This window comes from Chiloscyllium plagiosum, unplaced genomic scaffold (genome assembly GCF_037043375.1).
Source record: "Chiloscyllium plagiosum isolate Xiang-an unplaced genomic scaffold, Cpla_swu_hap1 HiC_scaffold_15, whole genome shotgun sequence".
NCBI lineage: Eukaryota > Metazoa > Chordata > Chondrichthyes > Orectolobiformes > Hemiscylliidae > Chiloscyllium > Chiloscyllium plagiosum.
In genome coordinates this window covers 15,522,821-15,540,414 of record NW_028270153.1, presented here as the reverse complement: position 1 = coordinate 15,540,414, position 17,594 = coordinate 15,522,821, and the positions used below count along the sequence as shown (strand labels likewise).

At 44.5% G+C, this 17,594-nt stretch overlaps 1 protein-coding gene across 1 annotated transcript in view; it reads right to left on the bottom strand.

Annotated features, from left to right (window-relative positions):
• Positions 1-257: 257 nt before the first annotated feature.
• The window catches only part of edem2 (ER degradation enhancer, mannosidase alpha-like 2), a 40,821-nt gene continuing 23,484 nt past the window's right edge, over positions 258-17,594 (bottom strand). Inside the window, exons 7-11 of the mRNA XM_043710763.2 lie at positions 14,730-14,871; positions 11,665-11,789; positions 5,637-5,781; positions 2,432-2,553; positions 258-820 (exon numbers count right to left, since the gene is read on the bottom strand). Of these exons, the coding sequence (XP_043566698.2) occupies positions 332-820; positions 2,432-2,553; positions 5,637-5,781; positions 11,665-11,789; positions 14,730-14,871 (1,023 nt within the window). The 3' untranslated portion in view covers positions 258-331. The remainder of the gene's footprint in view (positions 821-2,431; positions 2,554-5,636; positions 5,782-11,664; positions 11,790-14,729; positions 14,872-17,594) is intronic.

The following is a 17,594-nucleotide window of genomic DNA, read 5'->3' as shown; positions in this document are numbered from 1 at the left end:
AAATTTCTATTGCAGCCCTCTTTTTTTTGTGTTGATGTTTTCATGGGACATAGGCATCGCTGTCTGGGCCTGCATTTATTACCCAATCCCCGTTAGCCTTGAGGTTCCTGACATTCATTTCAGTAAAGGATTGAGGGAGGGAGGTAGGGAGGGGGATCTGGTAAACAATCTTGTTCTGTGTCTCTCAGGATGACACAGATATTTACCTGACATCCTCGGTGCTTCTCATTCTCCGGAGAAAGAAAACCCTTTGGAACGCCATGAAAAAAGTCAAACTTTATTTCCCATTATTTCATAAATAAAAGTTCCTTTAGATCATAAGATGTGCACATTAGGAATTGTCTGTAAACACTTGACCTAATACCGCCAGTTTCCAGCTAAAATGCTGGTGGGGGCAGCTCAGTACTGGAGCACTTTTGTTATTTGTCCTCTTATTTGTGTTCTTCCCACGTTGGGTGGTCTGCCTTTTCTGGCTGTACCAAGGGGTTTGCTGTGAAGCACCAGCTGCATACAGCCCCATCTTGGCGTACTGCGTGGCGTGGAAGTCTTGCATGAGCCCCTCGACTTCCCACCGTTCCTCTTTGTGTTGGCTGCAGCAGTGCAAGGCCGCGGGGTCAATGGGATGAGCCTCCGTGTTGAATAGGTAACCGCCAGCACCCAGTACGCATTCGCCGTAAGGAGTGGTGACGGTGTGGAAGGTGGCGCCGTCGTTGTGCAGGAAGTTGTCAGGGTCAAAGAGCAGGTAGAGGTACTTCACCGTTTCCGCCAGGAAGAATGACTCCATGCGATTGTCCAGCTTGTGGTCTCGCAGGTCCCGCACCTAAACGGCAAGGAAACAGCAACAGCTGATCAGTGAATCCATCAGCAGGCGCTCCAACACTGGTTTACATTGATTTATTATTGTCACATGTACCAAAATACAGTGAAAAGTATTGTTTTGTGTGCTAACCGAACAAATTATACCATATATATGCACTTCAGGGTAATAGAACAGATAGCAGAGAAGAGTGTTATAGCTACAGGAAGGTGCAGAGAAAGGTCAACTCTAACATAGGAGATGTTTGGTCATAAATCTGATAATGGCGGGGAAGAAGCTGTTCTTGAATTTGTTGGTACATATTTTCAAAGTTTTGAACCATTTGCCCAACGGAAGACGGTGGAAGAGAGTCTAAACGGGGTGGGAGGGGTCTTTTGATTATGTTGGCTGCTTTCCCAAGGCAGCGGGAAGTGCAGACTGAATCCCACAACATTATAAAGGTACAGTCTCAGCACAATGACCAATGTGTAAATATACAGAATAGTCTCTAACACCAACCTAGGTTATGTGGATTGAAACAACAAGGTTAAGAGGTGATTCAATAGAGACTCGAAACATATGAGATCCTGAAGGAGGGGCGTGACAGGGTAGATGAGAGGTTTCTTTTAACCCTTTGTGGTAGAGTCTAGGAACAGTGGGTATAAACTCATCATTTACGACTGAAATGAGGAGGAATTTTTTTTTTTGCTCAGAGTAGTGATGCTATGCAGTTCTTTAATGCCATGGGCAGTTGAGGCTGGGTTGTTCAGTACGCTGAGATAGATTGTTTTTAATCAGTGAGGGAATGAAGGGCAAAGACAGGAAAGTGCAGCTCAGGGTTATCAGATCAGCCGTGATCTCCTTGAAAGGCAGAGAAGACTTGACTGTCTGAATGGCCAATTCCTGATCCTCTGTCTTACAGTCTCAGAAGTGTTTAAAATCATGAGTGGTGTAGAGTGTGTGGAGAAAGGGAAAAGGTTCCCATTGGCAGATGAATCCACTATTAAAGGGCACTGATTTAAGGTAACTATCAGAAGAATCAAAAGGCAAACTAAGTGAAAACCTTTTGAATGCAGCAAGTGGTCAGACTCTGGAATATACTGCCTGAGAGTACAGTGGGAGGCAGGATTAATTGTGGCTTTCTGAAAGGAATCAGCCAATTGTCTGAAGAGAACAAATGAGCAGCACTACAGGAAAAGGTGGGGAATAGTACGAGGCGAGTTGCTCTTGCAAAAAGTGAGCATAGACATGACTAATCACATGGCTGCCTCCTTCTGCTACATAACCATTCTACAATTCTGTGCAGAGCCCCACAATGTACCTCGGTAGGCATGCATTATGGAATTATGGGCTCATTGCAGCCAATTTTGATCCTGTGCTTTCCCCGCAATGTGGATTTGCTGTTGGAAGCAAATTGACTGGAATTAAGGGTCTGACTGTGAGGAAAAGCAGTAAGTTTCCTACAGTGACTACGAGATCGAAAAGGATGTTACCATAAAGCGCTCCGGGATGCCTCCACCCCATTATTCACTCAATCCAGATTTGTACGTTGCAGTGGAGTTTATGTGAACAAATTGAGTGATGAGGGATCATGGCTGAGTGTAACTGCTGAGCATTCACAGATTCAGCACTTACTGTGGCGAAACCGCAATCCACACGGCTGATCTTCTCAATGGCCTCGATGACATCCCTGCCCATCTCCAGCAGAGTGGGATCTCCAGTTGCTCGATATAGATACATAGCGCTCTCCACCAGCTCTGTAACAACAAACCAGCCCCTTTAATGATGTGTGAGCTCCGAGTGGCAAAAGAAAATCCACTCCCTTTGGTTACTACACAGGAATGGAGAAGACTCCAAAAGCCAGGTGTACGGTTACACTTATTATTTTTATTACAATGCTTGAATCTCCAAACTGTACAGCCCCCCAAGGTTGAATTTCTGGCAGTTCCCCGGTCCTCTCCCACCTCCACGGTCCCACTCCAACAGTCTACATTCCTGGCCCCTCCTCACCTCCAGAGATCCCAGACCACTCCTATCTCCCAGGTGCTCAGGCCACTCCCAGCTGCCAGGTCCCCTTTCTTACCTCCTGGATCCCCAGACCACTCCAACCTTCCAAGACCCCAGACAAATCCCGCCTCCTGGGTCCCTGGATCATTCCCGCCTCCCAGGATCCCACAGTCACTCCCAATTCCTGAGACACAGGACCCCACGTCCATCTCCCAAGACCCCAGCTCCCATCCACTTCCTGGGTCATCTTCAGAGAGACGGGATTGGGTATCAATTGAGCTGACTGTGAACCTAAAGGAGTGGCTCCTGCCAGGTTTAATGCAGTCGATAGCAGCCATGGGCTACTCGATAGAAGGGATTCTCCCTTTGCCCCACCCACATTAGGTAGCCTTGCTGCTGAATCTATTCTGATTAAAAAGAGTTTAAGTAATCAGAGGTGGCACTTCCTCTTAGGAGCAGCCCCTCTCTTACGGACTGCTGCCGCTCTTGAACTGTAAGGCCTTAAACTTGACCTTCTAGCTTTCTCCATCACAGTAGCAAGTGCAGGAGAGAGCAAAGTTTCAAAAATCATTGCGAGACGTGCCTCAAGCTTCCTTCCCCCAGTGTTTAATGATTGAATTAGTTCTCCATTTTTATACTTGTATGTCATCCTGACTAGGAAATGCAGACACAATTCCCTCACTGTCACTTTCCTAAAACTGTTTCTAGCAGCTCAGTGAGGGCTGGGGCAATTCAGTTTCTCAGGGACAATTAGGAATGGCAAGAAATTCTGGCTTTGTCTACAATGCCCATATCCCATGCACAAGTAGTTTAAAACAATAAACAACTTTCAATCTTATGAAGACTTCATGCAACATCCTCTCTACAACATAAGTTAGTTGATTCCAGTCAGACAGAGTGGGAAGGTGGCTCAGATAACAAGTCAGACCCCATCTACCACCTCTGAGAAAAAGAACAGGAAATGACATCACCAACCAACCAAAGAAACCCAAACATATAAATAGAAAGCAGGAATTATCAATAGTGTTTCGCTAGGAGGCCCACTGAAGATGTTTCCTAGTGGAGTGACGAAACGTCTGGAAATGAACCTTCCAGCTCAGCAAGCAAACCTACATCCAGGTGGCACAGTGGTTAGCACTGCTGCCTCATAGTGCCTGGGAACTGGGTTTGAATCCATCTTCAGGCAACTGTCCATGTGGAGTTCAGACAGTTTCCTCATATGTGTTTCCTCCAACAGTCCAAAGATATGCAGGTTAGGTGGCTTGACCATTGCTCATTTGCCCATATTGCCCAGGTTAGATGGATAAGCAATGGGAAAAGCAGATTTATAGGAGAGTCTGGGTAGGATGCTCTTCTGAGGGATGGTGTGGACTTGATGGGCCAAATGGCCTGCTTCCACACTGAATACGCTCATCTGGGATTGATCTTTATTGGAAGATGGGTGCTTAGAGAGAAAAAAAAGGGGACTTGTCTATCAAGTTCAACTGTGATTCCCCCACAGTTAAATATCCCAAGGAAATCCATCATAGCTTGTTTTGCAAAGAAAAAATGAAGTCGTCAAAATAAGTTTTTTTAGTTCTGTACTTTGTTCACAGCATCACACAAACTCTTAAACAGCTTCTTCCCTTTTTTGTTTTGAGAACTACTCCATGGGATATAGGTATTGGTGGCCCTTTGAACGGAGTGCTTTGCTGATTTGGGGGCAGTTAAGAGTCAACCACATTTCAATGGGTCTGGAGTCACATATAGGTCAGACCAGATAGAAATGGCACATTTCCTTCCCTAAAATACAAGTGAACCAGATGTTTTTCATACAACAATTGACTATCGTTTCATGGTCACTATTATTAAAGACTAGTCTCTCTGGGTTAGTAGTGTCATTACCATTGCTTCACCATATCCTCTTTCACGGCCCAGTGAGTTTAGCCAATGGATCCCTGTCACTTGAAGTTGAATAAGCTGGGAGCATCCATTAGCTTGCAATAATTTGGTATCATTATGCCTTCCTTTCAGACAGGAGCCAACCAGAATTGTTGGTTGATATAAAATCCTTCCAATGTAGAAGCAGGCAATTCAGCCTATTGATTGCACACTGACCCTCTGAACAGCATCCCATGCAGAACCACTCCTTATCCTATCCCTGAATTTCTAATGACTAGCCCATCTAGCCTGCACACCCCTGGATACTATGGGCAATTTAGCAAGGGGAGATGTGCAAACTCCATACAAACAGTCACCCAAGGCTGGAACAGAACATGGGCCCTTTGGACTGTGAGGTAGAAGTGCTAACCACTAAGCCACCATTCCCTCACCCCATTACAGATATCCAGAGGCTCTTGGTGTATATACCCTAGGTTACTACAGGAAGCGAGGGAAGAGATTGCTGCGCCTTTGGCGATGATCTTTTCGTCCTCACTGTCCTTTGCAGAAGTGCCAGATGATTGGAGGGTGGTAGATGTTATTCCCTTGTTCAAGAAAATAAGAAGATAGGGTTTAGCTGCACTGCCCCTCGCAGTTAAATAGCTCCATACTCAAGTTTCTACACAAATAATGGTCATTCAGTAAAAATATCAGGTGATATCTTAAATGCACAGAATCAATGTCTTTGAACTGGTGGGGAAAAGTTGGCAAGAAACCATATTTTGCATCCACAACAAACTTATGAAAAGGGAACATCAGTAATGGTTGTCCCAGATTAACTGCTCATTCATCTTATTTATAGTTGGCGAGACAATATTTGTTGCATTTATCTGCATCAAAAACAATTGCTACACTTGGTTGTGACATAAGGATGTGAAAGGGTGCTAGTAAAATGAAAGCCTTCTTTCTTCACCTGGTCGCAGTGGATAACCCTCTCGCTTGTCCACAGTTGAACCCTGAGGGATACTGTAGAACTCAGGGAGGCCGCCATATTGCTTCCAGACCTGGTAGTAGTTGTGAAATGTTTTCATGGCGTTGTTAATGTCACCAATGAGGCTCTACAAACAAGAGAATGAATCACATCAACTAAAAGGGAACAAACCTCTGGTTTGAGACAGACGAGTTTTAAAACAAATCTTAATTTCTTCACAGTGATAATATACAGTAAACCAAAACACACAGATTAATAGCCATTGGGACTAACAAGTTGGTCCCTGTTGACAAATTAATCCTTGGTATACTACCTTCAATCAATTATTTCACATCTGGGCAGCAATATTTTGCATTTATATAGCGTCTTTAATGTAGTAAAATGATCCCCCACAGTAATTAACAGGAGCAAACATTGAAACTGTTAAATGAGAAGACTCAAAATTATGAGGGGACTACACAGAGCAGATAGGGAGAAATTGTTTCCATTGGTGGAAGGATGGGGAGCCAGAGAACACTAGAAGATGATTGGCTGATGGTGCCTTGAGGAAAGCTTCCTTGATACAGTGAGGGACTGGGACCTGAGCAGATGGCACAGGCTGATGCAGTCACGGACATCAAATGGCACAGGAGTGGGGGGGGGCACGAAGTGAGTCACTCTTGCAAAGGGCCAGCACAGGCTGAACGGCCTCCTTCTTTGCTGAGTCCATTTGGTGTAGGACCGGAGTCCATTGGTCAAAGAGGCAGGTGAGAGAGGTGGAAAGGTTTAGGAAGTGAATTCTACAGCAGGGAAGCACCTGGGTAATTTAATGTAGGTGCTCAAAATTACAAAGTGCTCTGACATAGAAAAGAGGGAGAGACTGGCATCACTCCCAACACAGGAAATACGGACTAACAACAGTTGAAGGAGGAAAGGAAATTAGGGTGGGAGTTGGAGCAATAGACCAGGGGGTAAAAGGGGATAACCATCTATATATTTTTTTAAAAACCAGCAAATTATGAAGAGGAATGGACAGAAGAGATGTTTGAAGCCAAGCGAACTGTAATTTTCAGAAGGAAATTTATACACACATATATTTGGAAAAGAAAAAATGCAGGGCTCTGGGGAAAATAGCATAGGAGTAAAACTAATTAGGTACTTCATTCAAAAACCAGGGTCTCATAATGGGCTGAATGGCCTCTTCCTGTGATGTTGAATTCTGTGATTATTGAATTCTTGTCTTTCAGAAACGTACAAATTAGGAGCAGAAGCAGGCCATTCAGCCCTTTGGCCTGTTCTGCTATTCAATAAGATCACGTCTGATGTAATTTTTCCACATTCCCATGTATCCCCAATAGTTTCACCCCTTTGCTTATCAAGAATCGATCAATACCCCCTCCACAAATTAAGACTTATGACCCTCTGTGAGAGAGCAAATCTCCTCATTGATATCTTAAATGGCCAACCTCCTCCTCTTAAACTGTCACCACCTCCCCACCCGCTCTACGATTAAACTTTCTTACATTGTCATTTCAAAACAACTTCATCAAAAGCCAAGTCTTTACCACAATGAACAAGAACACTGATCGGTACACCACAGTACAGGCCCTTCGGCCCTCGATGTTGTGCCGACCTTTTATCCCATGCCTCCTTACTTTCTGAATGAGCTTACTATGGGGAACCTCATCAAACATCTTGCTAAAATCCATGTTCACCACATCCACCTTCATTAATTTGTTTTGTCATATCCTCAAAGAATTCAATGAGGTTTGTGAGGCATGATCTGCCTCTCACAAAGTCATGCTGACTACCTCTAAACAAACTATGGTTTTCCAAATAATAATAAATCCAGTCTTCTCCAATACTTTATCCATCACAGACATGAGATTGACTGATACATAATTCCCTGGATTATCCCTATTCCCTTTCTTGAACAAGAGAATAACATCTGCCACCCTCCAATCATCTTACACTACTCCAGTGGACAGTGAGGACACAAAGATCATCGCCAAAGGCGCAGCAATCGCTTCCCTCACTTCCTATAGTAACCTTGGGTATATCCTGTCTGGCCCGGGGGATATACCTATCCTTCTGATTTTCAAAATTTCCAACACATCCTCCTCCTTAACATCAACCTGTTTGAGGGCATCAGTCTGTTTCACATTGTCCTCAGAAACGTCAAGGTCCCTCTCACTTGTGATTACTGAAGCAAAGTATTCATTAAGAATCTCCCATACCTCCTCCGATTCCAGGCACAAGTTCCCTCCACTACCCCTGAATGGCCCTCCCCTCACTCTGGCCATCCTCTTGTTCCTCACATAAGTCATGCAGTGAAAATTTTACATTCCTCACTTGAAAACAAAGCCCTTCGAAAAACCAGCAGGTACCTAGGAACTTCTGGATGCTAAACTGCTGTCCATTCAACACATGCTCTAACAAAGAGTCATCTTGACCCAAAACATTAGCCTGTTGGACTATAACCACTGTGATCTCCAGCATTTTTTTGTTTCCAGTAAAGATTCCAGCATTTGCAATAACTCGTTTCCACATTGTCCATATATTTGCCTTCTACCATCTTGGTAGATGCGTATTAGATTAGATTACATTACAGTGTGGAAACAGGCCCTTCGGCCCAACAAGTCCACTCCGACCCGCCGAAGCGCAACCCACCCATACCCCTACATTTACCCCTTACCTAACACTGTGGGCAATTTAGCATGGCCAATTCACCTGACCTGCACATCTTTGGACTGTGGGGGGGAAACCGGAGCACCCGGAGGAAACCCACGCAGACACGGGGAGAACGTGCAAACTCCACACAGTCGCCCAGGGCGGGAATTGAACCCGGGTCTCTGGCGCTGTGAGGCAGCAGTGCTAACCACTGTGCCACCGTGCTGTAACAATAATGGAGTTAAGTCACAGAGTCATACAGCACGGAAACAGACCCTTCGGTCCAACCCGTCCATGCCGACTCGATATTCCAACCCAATCTAGTCCCACCTGCCAACACCCGCCCCATATCCCTCCAAACCCTTCCCATTCATATATCCATCCAAATGCCTTTTAAATGTTGCAATTGTACCAGCCTCCACCACTTCCTCTGGCAGCGCATTCATACACATATGACCCTCTGTGTGAAAAAATCATCATAAGCTTTGTTTATAAATACAAGTTAATTTTTAATCTGTCTTGCTTTCCCTTGTCTATGGGACATGGCATCGCTGGCCAGACCAGCCCATTCCTAACTGCCCTTGAGAAGGTGATGGTGATGATGAGCTGCCACATGAATCGCTGTGTGTTGCAGGGACCCACAATGCTGTTAAGGGTTGGAGTTCCAAGATTTTGACCCAGTTGGCAATGAAGGAATGATGGTCAGGATGGTATGGAGGGGAACTTGTGAGTGGCTACTGTTCCCCAACATCTGCCCCATTGTCCTTCTAGGTGGGTTGTTGATTTCCAAGATGCTGTTGCAGAAACCTTGCGGAGTTGCTGCTGTACATTGTGTAGACAGCAAACACTGGCTCCACTTGGCGATGGAGGGAATACAGGTTTAAGGTGATGGACAGGGTGACAAACAAGCGGGCTGCTTTTTCCTGAATGGCGTTGAGATTCATGAGTGGTGTCCTCATCCGGGCAAACGGGGACTATTCTATCACACTCCTGACCTGTGCCTTGTAGACGGTGGATAGGCTTTGGGGAGTCAGGAGTTGAGTTACTGCCACAGAATGCCACAGATCTGCTCTTGTTGGTTTCACATTGCTACAGCTCCAGCCTGGGAGGTGGTGTGGGTGCATGAACCCTTTCCCAGTCTGGAGAACCCTGATCTCAGCTTCATTGTTGTGAGGATGATTCAAGTCCTCTGAGGAGGCTCGAACATAAATATCCAGGCTAGCACTTCAGTTCAGTGCAATATGAGGGAACACTGTACTGTCAGAGGTGCTGTTTTACGAAGCAAGTTTAAAATGAGGCCCATTCTGCCATCTCGCATTGACATACAAGACCCCATGGCATTGTTTCAAACAGACGAGCAGTTAATCCCATCGCTCCGGTTGATAGTAATCCCTTAGTCAACATTACTAGAAACAAAATTATCTGGTTGCTATCGCACTGCTGTTTGTCAGAGCTGACCGCACTCTAGGAACATATGGAGGTAACAAAAGGCACTATATAAATGCAAGTCTTTCTTTTATCAGAGCTGAGCCCAGCCCCAGCCATTAGGAATCAATCCACCTTAGCAACATCCCTCAATTTCCAGCACTTCTGTTAAATCTCCTCTTGACTTTCTTTACGCAAAGGAGAGCGATTCCAACTTCCCTAATCTCTCTTCAAAAGCCTTGTTCTGTTTGGATTGATGTGGAAGTGCTGGCGTTGGATTGGGGTGGACAAAGTTAAAAATCACCCAACACCAGGTTATAGTCCAACAAGTTTATGTGGAAGCACTAGCTTTCGGAGCACTGCTCCTTCATCACAACCACCTGATGAAGGAGCAGCGCTCTGAAAGGCAGTACTTCCACATAAATCTGTTGGACTATAACCTGGTGTTGTGTGATTTGTAACTGTCTGGATTGGACTAGCAATAACTACAGATCCAACATCCTTACCAAGCCTTAGCTAGTAGAAGTGCATTTTGCAGCGAAAACGCAACTGACTTCAAAGTTGATAGGAAAGAAAGAGTCATAAATGCCCAGGAGAAGGAGAAGAGGATTAGATATGATGCAGAGCTGGGCTGAGGAGTGGCAGATGGAGTTCAACCCTGCCAAGTGTGAGGTTGTCCATTTTGGAAAGACAAATAAGAATGCGGAATACAGGGTTAGCGGTAGGGTTCTTAGTGAGGTGGAGGAACAGAGGAATCTTGGGGTCTATGTTCATAGGTCTTTGAAAGTTGCCACTCAGGTGGATAGGGCTTGTAAGAAGGCCTATAGTGTATTAGCGTTCATTAGCAGAGGGATTGAATTCAAGAGTCGTGAAGTGATGTTGCAACTGTACAGGACTTTGGTTAGGCCACATTTGGAGTACTGTGTGCAGTTCTGGTCGCCTCACTTTAGGAAAGATGTGGAAGCTTTGGAGAGGGTGCAGGGAAGATTTACCAGGATGTTGCCTGGAATGGAGAATAGGTCGTACGAGGATAGGTTGAGAGTGCTAGGCCTTTTCTCGTTGGAACGGCGAAGGATGAGGGATGACTTGATAGAGGTTTATAAGATGATCAGAGGAATAGATAGAGTAGACAGTCAGAAACTTTTTCCCCGGGTGCAACAGAGTGTTACAAGGGGACATAAATTTAAGGTGAAGGGTGGAAGGTATAGGGGAGATGTCAGGGGTGGGTTCTTTACCCAGAGAGTGGTGGGGGCATGGAATGCGCTGCCTGTGGGAGTGGTAGAGTCAGAATCTTTGGTGACCTTTAAGCGGCAATTGGATAGGTACATGGAGGGTGCTTAAGCTAGGACAAATGTTCAGCATAACATTGTGGGCCGAAGGGCCTGTTCTGTGCTGTATTATTCTATGTTCTATATTCTAAGACCATTTGGCCTACTGGGTCTATGCTGTCTCTCTTTAGTCAGTCCAATTAGTCAGTCAGTCTCATTTTTCCAGTCTATCCCTGTAGTTTTACTTCTCCAATGTGCCCACCAATTTCCTTTTGAAATCCTTCATTGTCACTGCTTCCATCACCCTGGTAAGACAGAAAGTTCCAGGTGATTGAAACTCGCTGTGTAAGATCGTTCTTCCTCCTATACCTCCAAGATTTCTTGCAGAAGACTTTAAACTTATGGTCTCACATGATCACTAATGGGAACAGCCATTCAGTGTCTAGCCTACCTAAACATCAATATTGTACACCTCTAATAGTCTCCCCTCAACTTCCTTTTGGCCTGGTACAGCCACAGTCTCTCCAAGCTAGTTCCCAATTCCCGGTGACATTCAGACAGATTTCCCCTCCGCCTTTTCGCCCCCTTCCCTCAGTGTGGTACACAATCACAAAAGATAACAGAAGACAAGAGAACTGAGCTCAACTTGATAGCCCAGTGATTCTGACCTGGAGTCCTGGCCAGAAAGCTTCCAGAGACTGGAAAACAGGCATGGAGATGGTACCTTTGTACATCTGAACCCACACATACCAGTCATCAAACTTTGTGTAATTCTTAATAGCTTTTTCATAGTCTAGAAGAGAAAAAGAAATAAATTATAGGAAGGAACTAATTTGAGTTATTTTTTTTAAAAACAAAGAGGAAGAAATACGGAAAAAAAACAGAATCATCTGATTTCCATGACCACTGTTATTTATCACAAAGAATGACAGTCACTTATTTACTGGCTGCGTTGACAGATTACAGTTCAGTCCAGAACACTGTGTCCCACCAGCAATCGGTCTCTAAATGTTCCAACGTATGTCAGGAAAATTTTGAAAGTACACATTGTACGAGTGCCCACTTCTGAAAGGGGTTCAATCTCTTCTGGGAAGCCAACTGTTTATACTGGATATGATCCATTTTCAATCTAGTGTTCAACCGGTCTGATTTCACAAGTTAACCGGATGATAATATCACATTGAACATGCATGTGCGTGTTACTCAAAAGGAAATCGTTTACACAGTGAGCATGATAATACTCAGTGGAATGTCTGAAATGAGATACACCATAAGAAGCACATTTTTTTTTAATCACAGGAGAGATCCTAGAGGGCTGGAAAATAGTCAGAGTTGTTCCTTGTTTAAGAAGGACCGCAGAGATAATCCAGGAAATTACAGACCGGTGAGTCTTATGCAGGGAAATTACAGGAGAAGATTGTCAGGAATTTTGGGAAAAAATGCACTTATTAGAGATAGGCAGCTTGGCTTTGTGCAGATCAGGTTGTGATTCACAAACTTGATCGAGTTTGACAAAGATGATTGATGAGGGCAAAGCTGTAGATGTTGGTTTTTGATTTTCACAAGGCCTTTAACAAGGTCCCCCATGGCAGGCTTATGCCGTAGGTGAAGTCACATGGGATCTGCAGTAAGATGGATACAGAACTGGCTTAGTCATAGAAACAGAGTAGTAGTGGAAGGATGTTTTTCTGGCTGGATCTGTGACCAGTAACGTTGTGCTGGGATTAGTGCTGGGACCCCTGTTGTTTGTCAGAAACATGAATGATTCAGAAGAGAACGTAGGTGGCCTGATTAGTAAGTTTGCGGACAACACAAAAATTATGGGAGGGGCAGATAGTGAGGAGTATGGTCACGGGATACAGCAGGATATAGATAGGATGGAGATTTATGTGGACACATGGTAGATGGAGTATAAACTGGACAAATGCAAGGTTGTTGCATTTTGGGAGATCTAATGCAGGAGGGAAATGTACAGCAAATGGCAGGACCCTTAGTAGCATCAACAAACAGGGACCTAAGGAAACATGTCCACAGTTTCCCGAAAGTCGCACACAAGCGGATAAGGTAGTCAAGAAATCATATGGCATGCTTGTCTTCATCGGTCAAGGGCATAGACTATAAAAATTGGCAAGTCTTGAACTTTAGTTAGACCACATTTGGAATATGGTGTATAGTTCTGGTCACCACACAAGAAGTAGGATGTGGAGTTTTTGGAGAGGGTACACAAACACAATTTACTGGGTTTGAAAGATACTAGTGAGGAGGAGTCATTGCACAAACTTGGTTTGTTTTCACTTGAACACTAAGGATGAGAAGCGACCTGAAAGAAGTTTACAAAATTATGAGAGGCATAGATAGAACAGATGGTTGGAGTCTTTTGCCTGGGGGGTGGGGGGTGGGGGGGTGTGAATATCAATTACTTTGGGGGGGGGAATATCAATTACTTGGAGGCATAGTTAAAAGGGGTAAGTTTAAAGGTGATGTGAGAGGCAGGTTTTTTTCCCCACAGAAGGTGGTAAGTGCTTGGAATATGCTGCCAGAGGAGGTGGTGAAGGCAGATATAATAGCAATGTTTAAGAGGCATATTGACAGGTATATGAGAAGGCAGGAATAGAGGGATATGGACCACATAAACGTAAACAGTTTTTAGTTTAGAAAATCATTGTGTGTCGGTGAAGTCTGGGTGGGCCTGTATTGTCTGTTAAGAGCAGCTATGGAACCCCTGAAGAAAATGTGCATTTAATCAATTAACAGAAATGAAAAAAAGACATTGAAGAAATTAATCATTTGCATCAATTCCAAAAGAGTTGGTCTGAAACCTTCTGTTGGCACCCAAGACTGGCTCACACAAATTTTCTGAAATCCCCTGTGAAGAACAGGCAGAGTGGGTCCACACCTGTCAATGTGGTTCAAAGGCACCCAATATTGGTTTAAGTGAGACTTTGTCTTTTTAAGCATTTAATAACCATTGTCTTTTCACATTTAATAAAAAGCTTTTCCTACATTAAGCTGACCGCAACATTCTTAACAATGGCGCTATCACTATTGATGTAGCAGACATTTTTCATTCCCCACCCCCAACTCCAGGACTGTGCAGATGAAATAGCCTTCACAATGGAAATGTTCCTACTCTACATAACTATTGGAAGAACTGCAGCAGAGGCAAGAGGCTAGGAGAGTGCTGAGAAACCTTTACCATTACTCCTGCTCTCAGGAATGCACCTCCACTCACTTTACAGCAGTGCAACGGAGATCAGCTGGAAATTTTGATGCAAGTTTCCTCCTGGCTAGATCGGTGCAGACACCAGCCAACCTAAATTTCAACGCAAACTCTGCGATCCAGGGAATTCCGGTCCATGTTTTCATCCACAAAGTGAAATCACATTGTTAATCACATTCCACCTTCTGAACAAAACACATTCAAATTCAGTCTGGACCCCTTTCTTTCTTCTTTTGCAAATGGGCAGATCTCTATAATCTAAGTCAAATCAGTGCAAATGAAAAATAAAATGCAATCCACTGTCTGATCAAGCTTCTGAGCTGATCAGTCAGATAAAAGTTCAGGTTAGATAGAGAGGAAAACTGCCTCTTACTCTGCCTGATGATAAGACAGGTTTAAATAAAGACATGGGTCTTACAGCCTACATGTCACCCATATATTTTGTCCCAGGCATCAAACAACAGTTGACGAAGTTTCGTGACAGAAGCCAGGTTAACGGAGCACAATTCTTACCAAGGAAGGAAGACATCAACTTCTCGTCCTGTAATAGGATGGCTCCTTTCACCAGATACTCAAAGTAAGAGTCGATCCCTGCACCTATTCCAGCATCCTGTGCCACCCACTTTGACGTTACCACATCAATATGGTTTCCAACCTATTGAGAGAGGAGGGGGATGGGTGTGGAAGAGGCAAGAGAGAGACTAGATCCAGATTTTACAGTCACTGAAACAAATGAAGTGGATTCATGTTTGGTAATAAGAGTTTTGTCTGTTTAAAGCAGGCATCAATGGCTAGGCCAACATTTACTGCCCATACCCAATTGCCCTCAAGGTGGTGATGGTGAGCATCTTCTTGAACCAGTGCAGCCCTTGGGATGTGGGTACACCAATGGTGCAGTCATAGAGGGAGGTCCAGGATTTTGACCCAGTGACATTGAAGGAACGGTGACATATTTCAGAGTCAGGATGCTAGTGGTATCTTCCCATGTACTTTTGTGTACATTCCCGTTAGCCTATCCCCTCACAGACAAGGATTGTTTTGCATGTACTTGACAGACAAGTGTCTCGTTATTTGTGGACTTTCATAGACTTTTGCTCTGCAACATCTCAGCACTGTCAGACCAACTTCCTCACAGGGTCTGTAAAACATCTCTTCCTCAGTTCCACACTCTTCTAGCAGCACCTGGGTTCGATTTCACCCTCAGGCAACTGTCTGTGTGGAGTTTGCATACATTTTCCCTGTGTCTGTGTGGGTTTTCACTGGGTGCTCCAGTTTCTTCCCACAGTCCAAAGATGTGCAGTTTAGGTGAATTGGCCATGCTAAATTGTCCAGAGTGTGCAGGGATGTATAGATTAGGTGGGTTAGCCATGGAAATGCAGGATTATAGGGGGGTGGCGTCAGTCTGGGGTGCCCTTCAGAGGATTTGTGGACTAGATGGGCCAAATAGCCTGCTTCCACTCTGAAGGGATTCTGTGATTTTGCTTACCTTTCCCATTTTAACACCTTCACTTCCATTGGGTACTTTGCCCAGTTCCCAATCGGAGGGCAATGTACTGCAATGACCTTCTGCAGCATGGCTGACTGGGAGATTCACTTCCCTCACTTGCTGTCTGCCATCAGTTATTAAACGCTGTCCTCTTGACGAGATGTAAAAGATCCCATTTCAAAGAAGAACAGAGGGGTTAGTGCCAGTGTCCCAGCCAATATTGATCTGTCAGTCAACAGCACAATACCAGATGAACTGATCATGATCACATTGCTGTTTGTGGGAGCTTGCTGTGTGTAAACTGGCAGCCAGTTTTCCATGTCAGAGCAGTGACTGCACTATTTAATAGACTGTGAAAAACCTTTTGGAATGTCTACACCAAGCACTGCTGCCTCTCAGCACTAGGGACCTCGGTTCGATTCCAGCCTCGGGCGACTGTCTATGTGGAGTTTGAATGCTCTCCCCATGTCTCCGGCTTCCTCCACAGTCCAAAGACGTGCAGGTTAGGTGGATTGGCCATGGGAAATGCAAAGTTACAAGGATGGGGTTGGGGGTTTGAGCCTGGGTGGAATACTGTTTGGAGGGTTGGTGTGGACTCAATGGGCTGAATGGCTTGTCTCTGCTGCAGGGATTTTATAAAAATATCAGAAGGATACCCTTTACATAAAGCTCCAGACCTGGCTCCTTCAAAACCAAAGTCCTGTGGAAAACTATTGGTCGACACCACCCAGTATTGATACAGCATTGACAATATGATAACACACCCTGATGTGCTTCATAGGAACTACATTGTCTTTCCTTCACTGTCATGGGGTCAAAATCCGGAATTTGCTTCCTTAAAGCATTGTGGATGTATCAACAACACGTGGACTACAGCAGCTCAACAAGTCATTTTTCACGAGGGCATTTAGAGATGTCCAACAGACACTTGCCAGCAATGCTCACATCACAGGAATGAGTAATAAAAACACTTCATCAAACAAAATTCAACACTCAGGGAGGTACTAACACAAGAGGTAAGCATTATAGACAGGTAAGGTGGAGACAAAGGGAGCAAGGTTTAGGGTAGAAGTCCTGAGTTTAAAAGGGGTCAGTTTCTTTGAAAGTAACATTGAGTACAGCAACAGTAAAGGTCTGATTGGTATGACATTAGCAATGAGTGACTCATTAACCGTAAGACAAAAATCAACTCTTTCCAACATAGAAACATGCAGCTAAATCTCTAATGACAAATCCAACTTTGCAGTTGATAACCAGGAAGTTTACGGACCAAAGTTCAACCAAGAGTAATTTCTTTGGTAATTCACATCCAACTTGTATTTGCAATTAACAGAGAGCAGAGTGGAACAGGGACAACACGGTTGTGGGTGATGCATTAATCTGCAAAGCAGCATGTGTATGTCATTGGACTGGATCAGTTAGTAGGTCATAGGGAAGGCAAATGGAATATTTAGGCTGAAACTTTATTGCTGTTATTTAGGCTGAAACTTTATTGCTGGAACAGCACAGCAGGTCAGGCAGCATCTAGGGAACAGAAGATTCGACGTTTCGGGCACATGCCCTTCTTCCTGAAGAAGGGCATGTGCCCGAAACGTCGAATCTTCTGTTCCCTAGATGCTGCCTGACCTGCTGTGCTGTTCCAGCAATAAAGTTTCAGCTTTGATCTCCAGCGTCTGCAGACCTCACTTTCTCCTCAAATGGAATATTTACCTTTACTTCAAAGCAAATGGAGTATAAAAATACCAAGGGTCTTGCTAAAGCTATGCAGGGCATTAGTCAGACCACACCTTGAAAACTGTGAGCAGCTTTGAATCATGGAATCCCTACAGTCAGAAAAGAGGCCATTCGGTCCATTGAATCTGCACCAACCCTCCCGCCTACCCTTTGGTTGT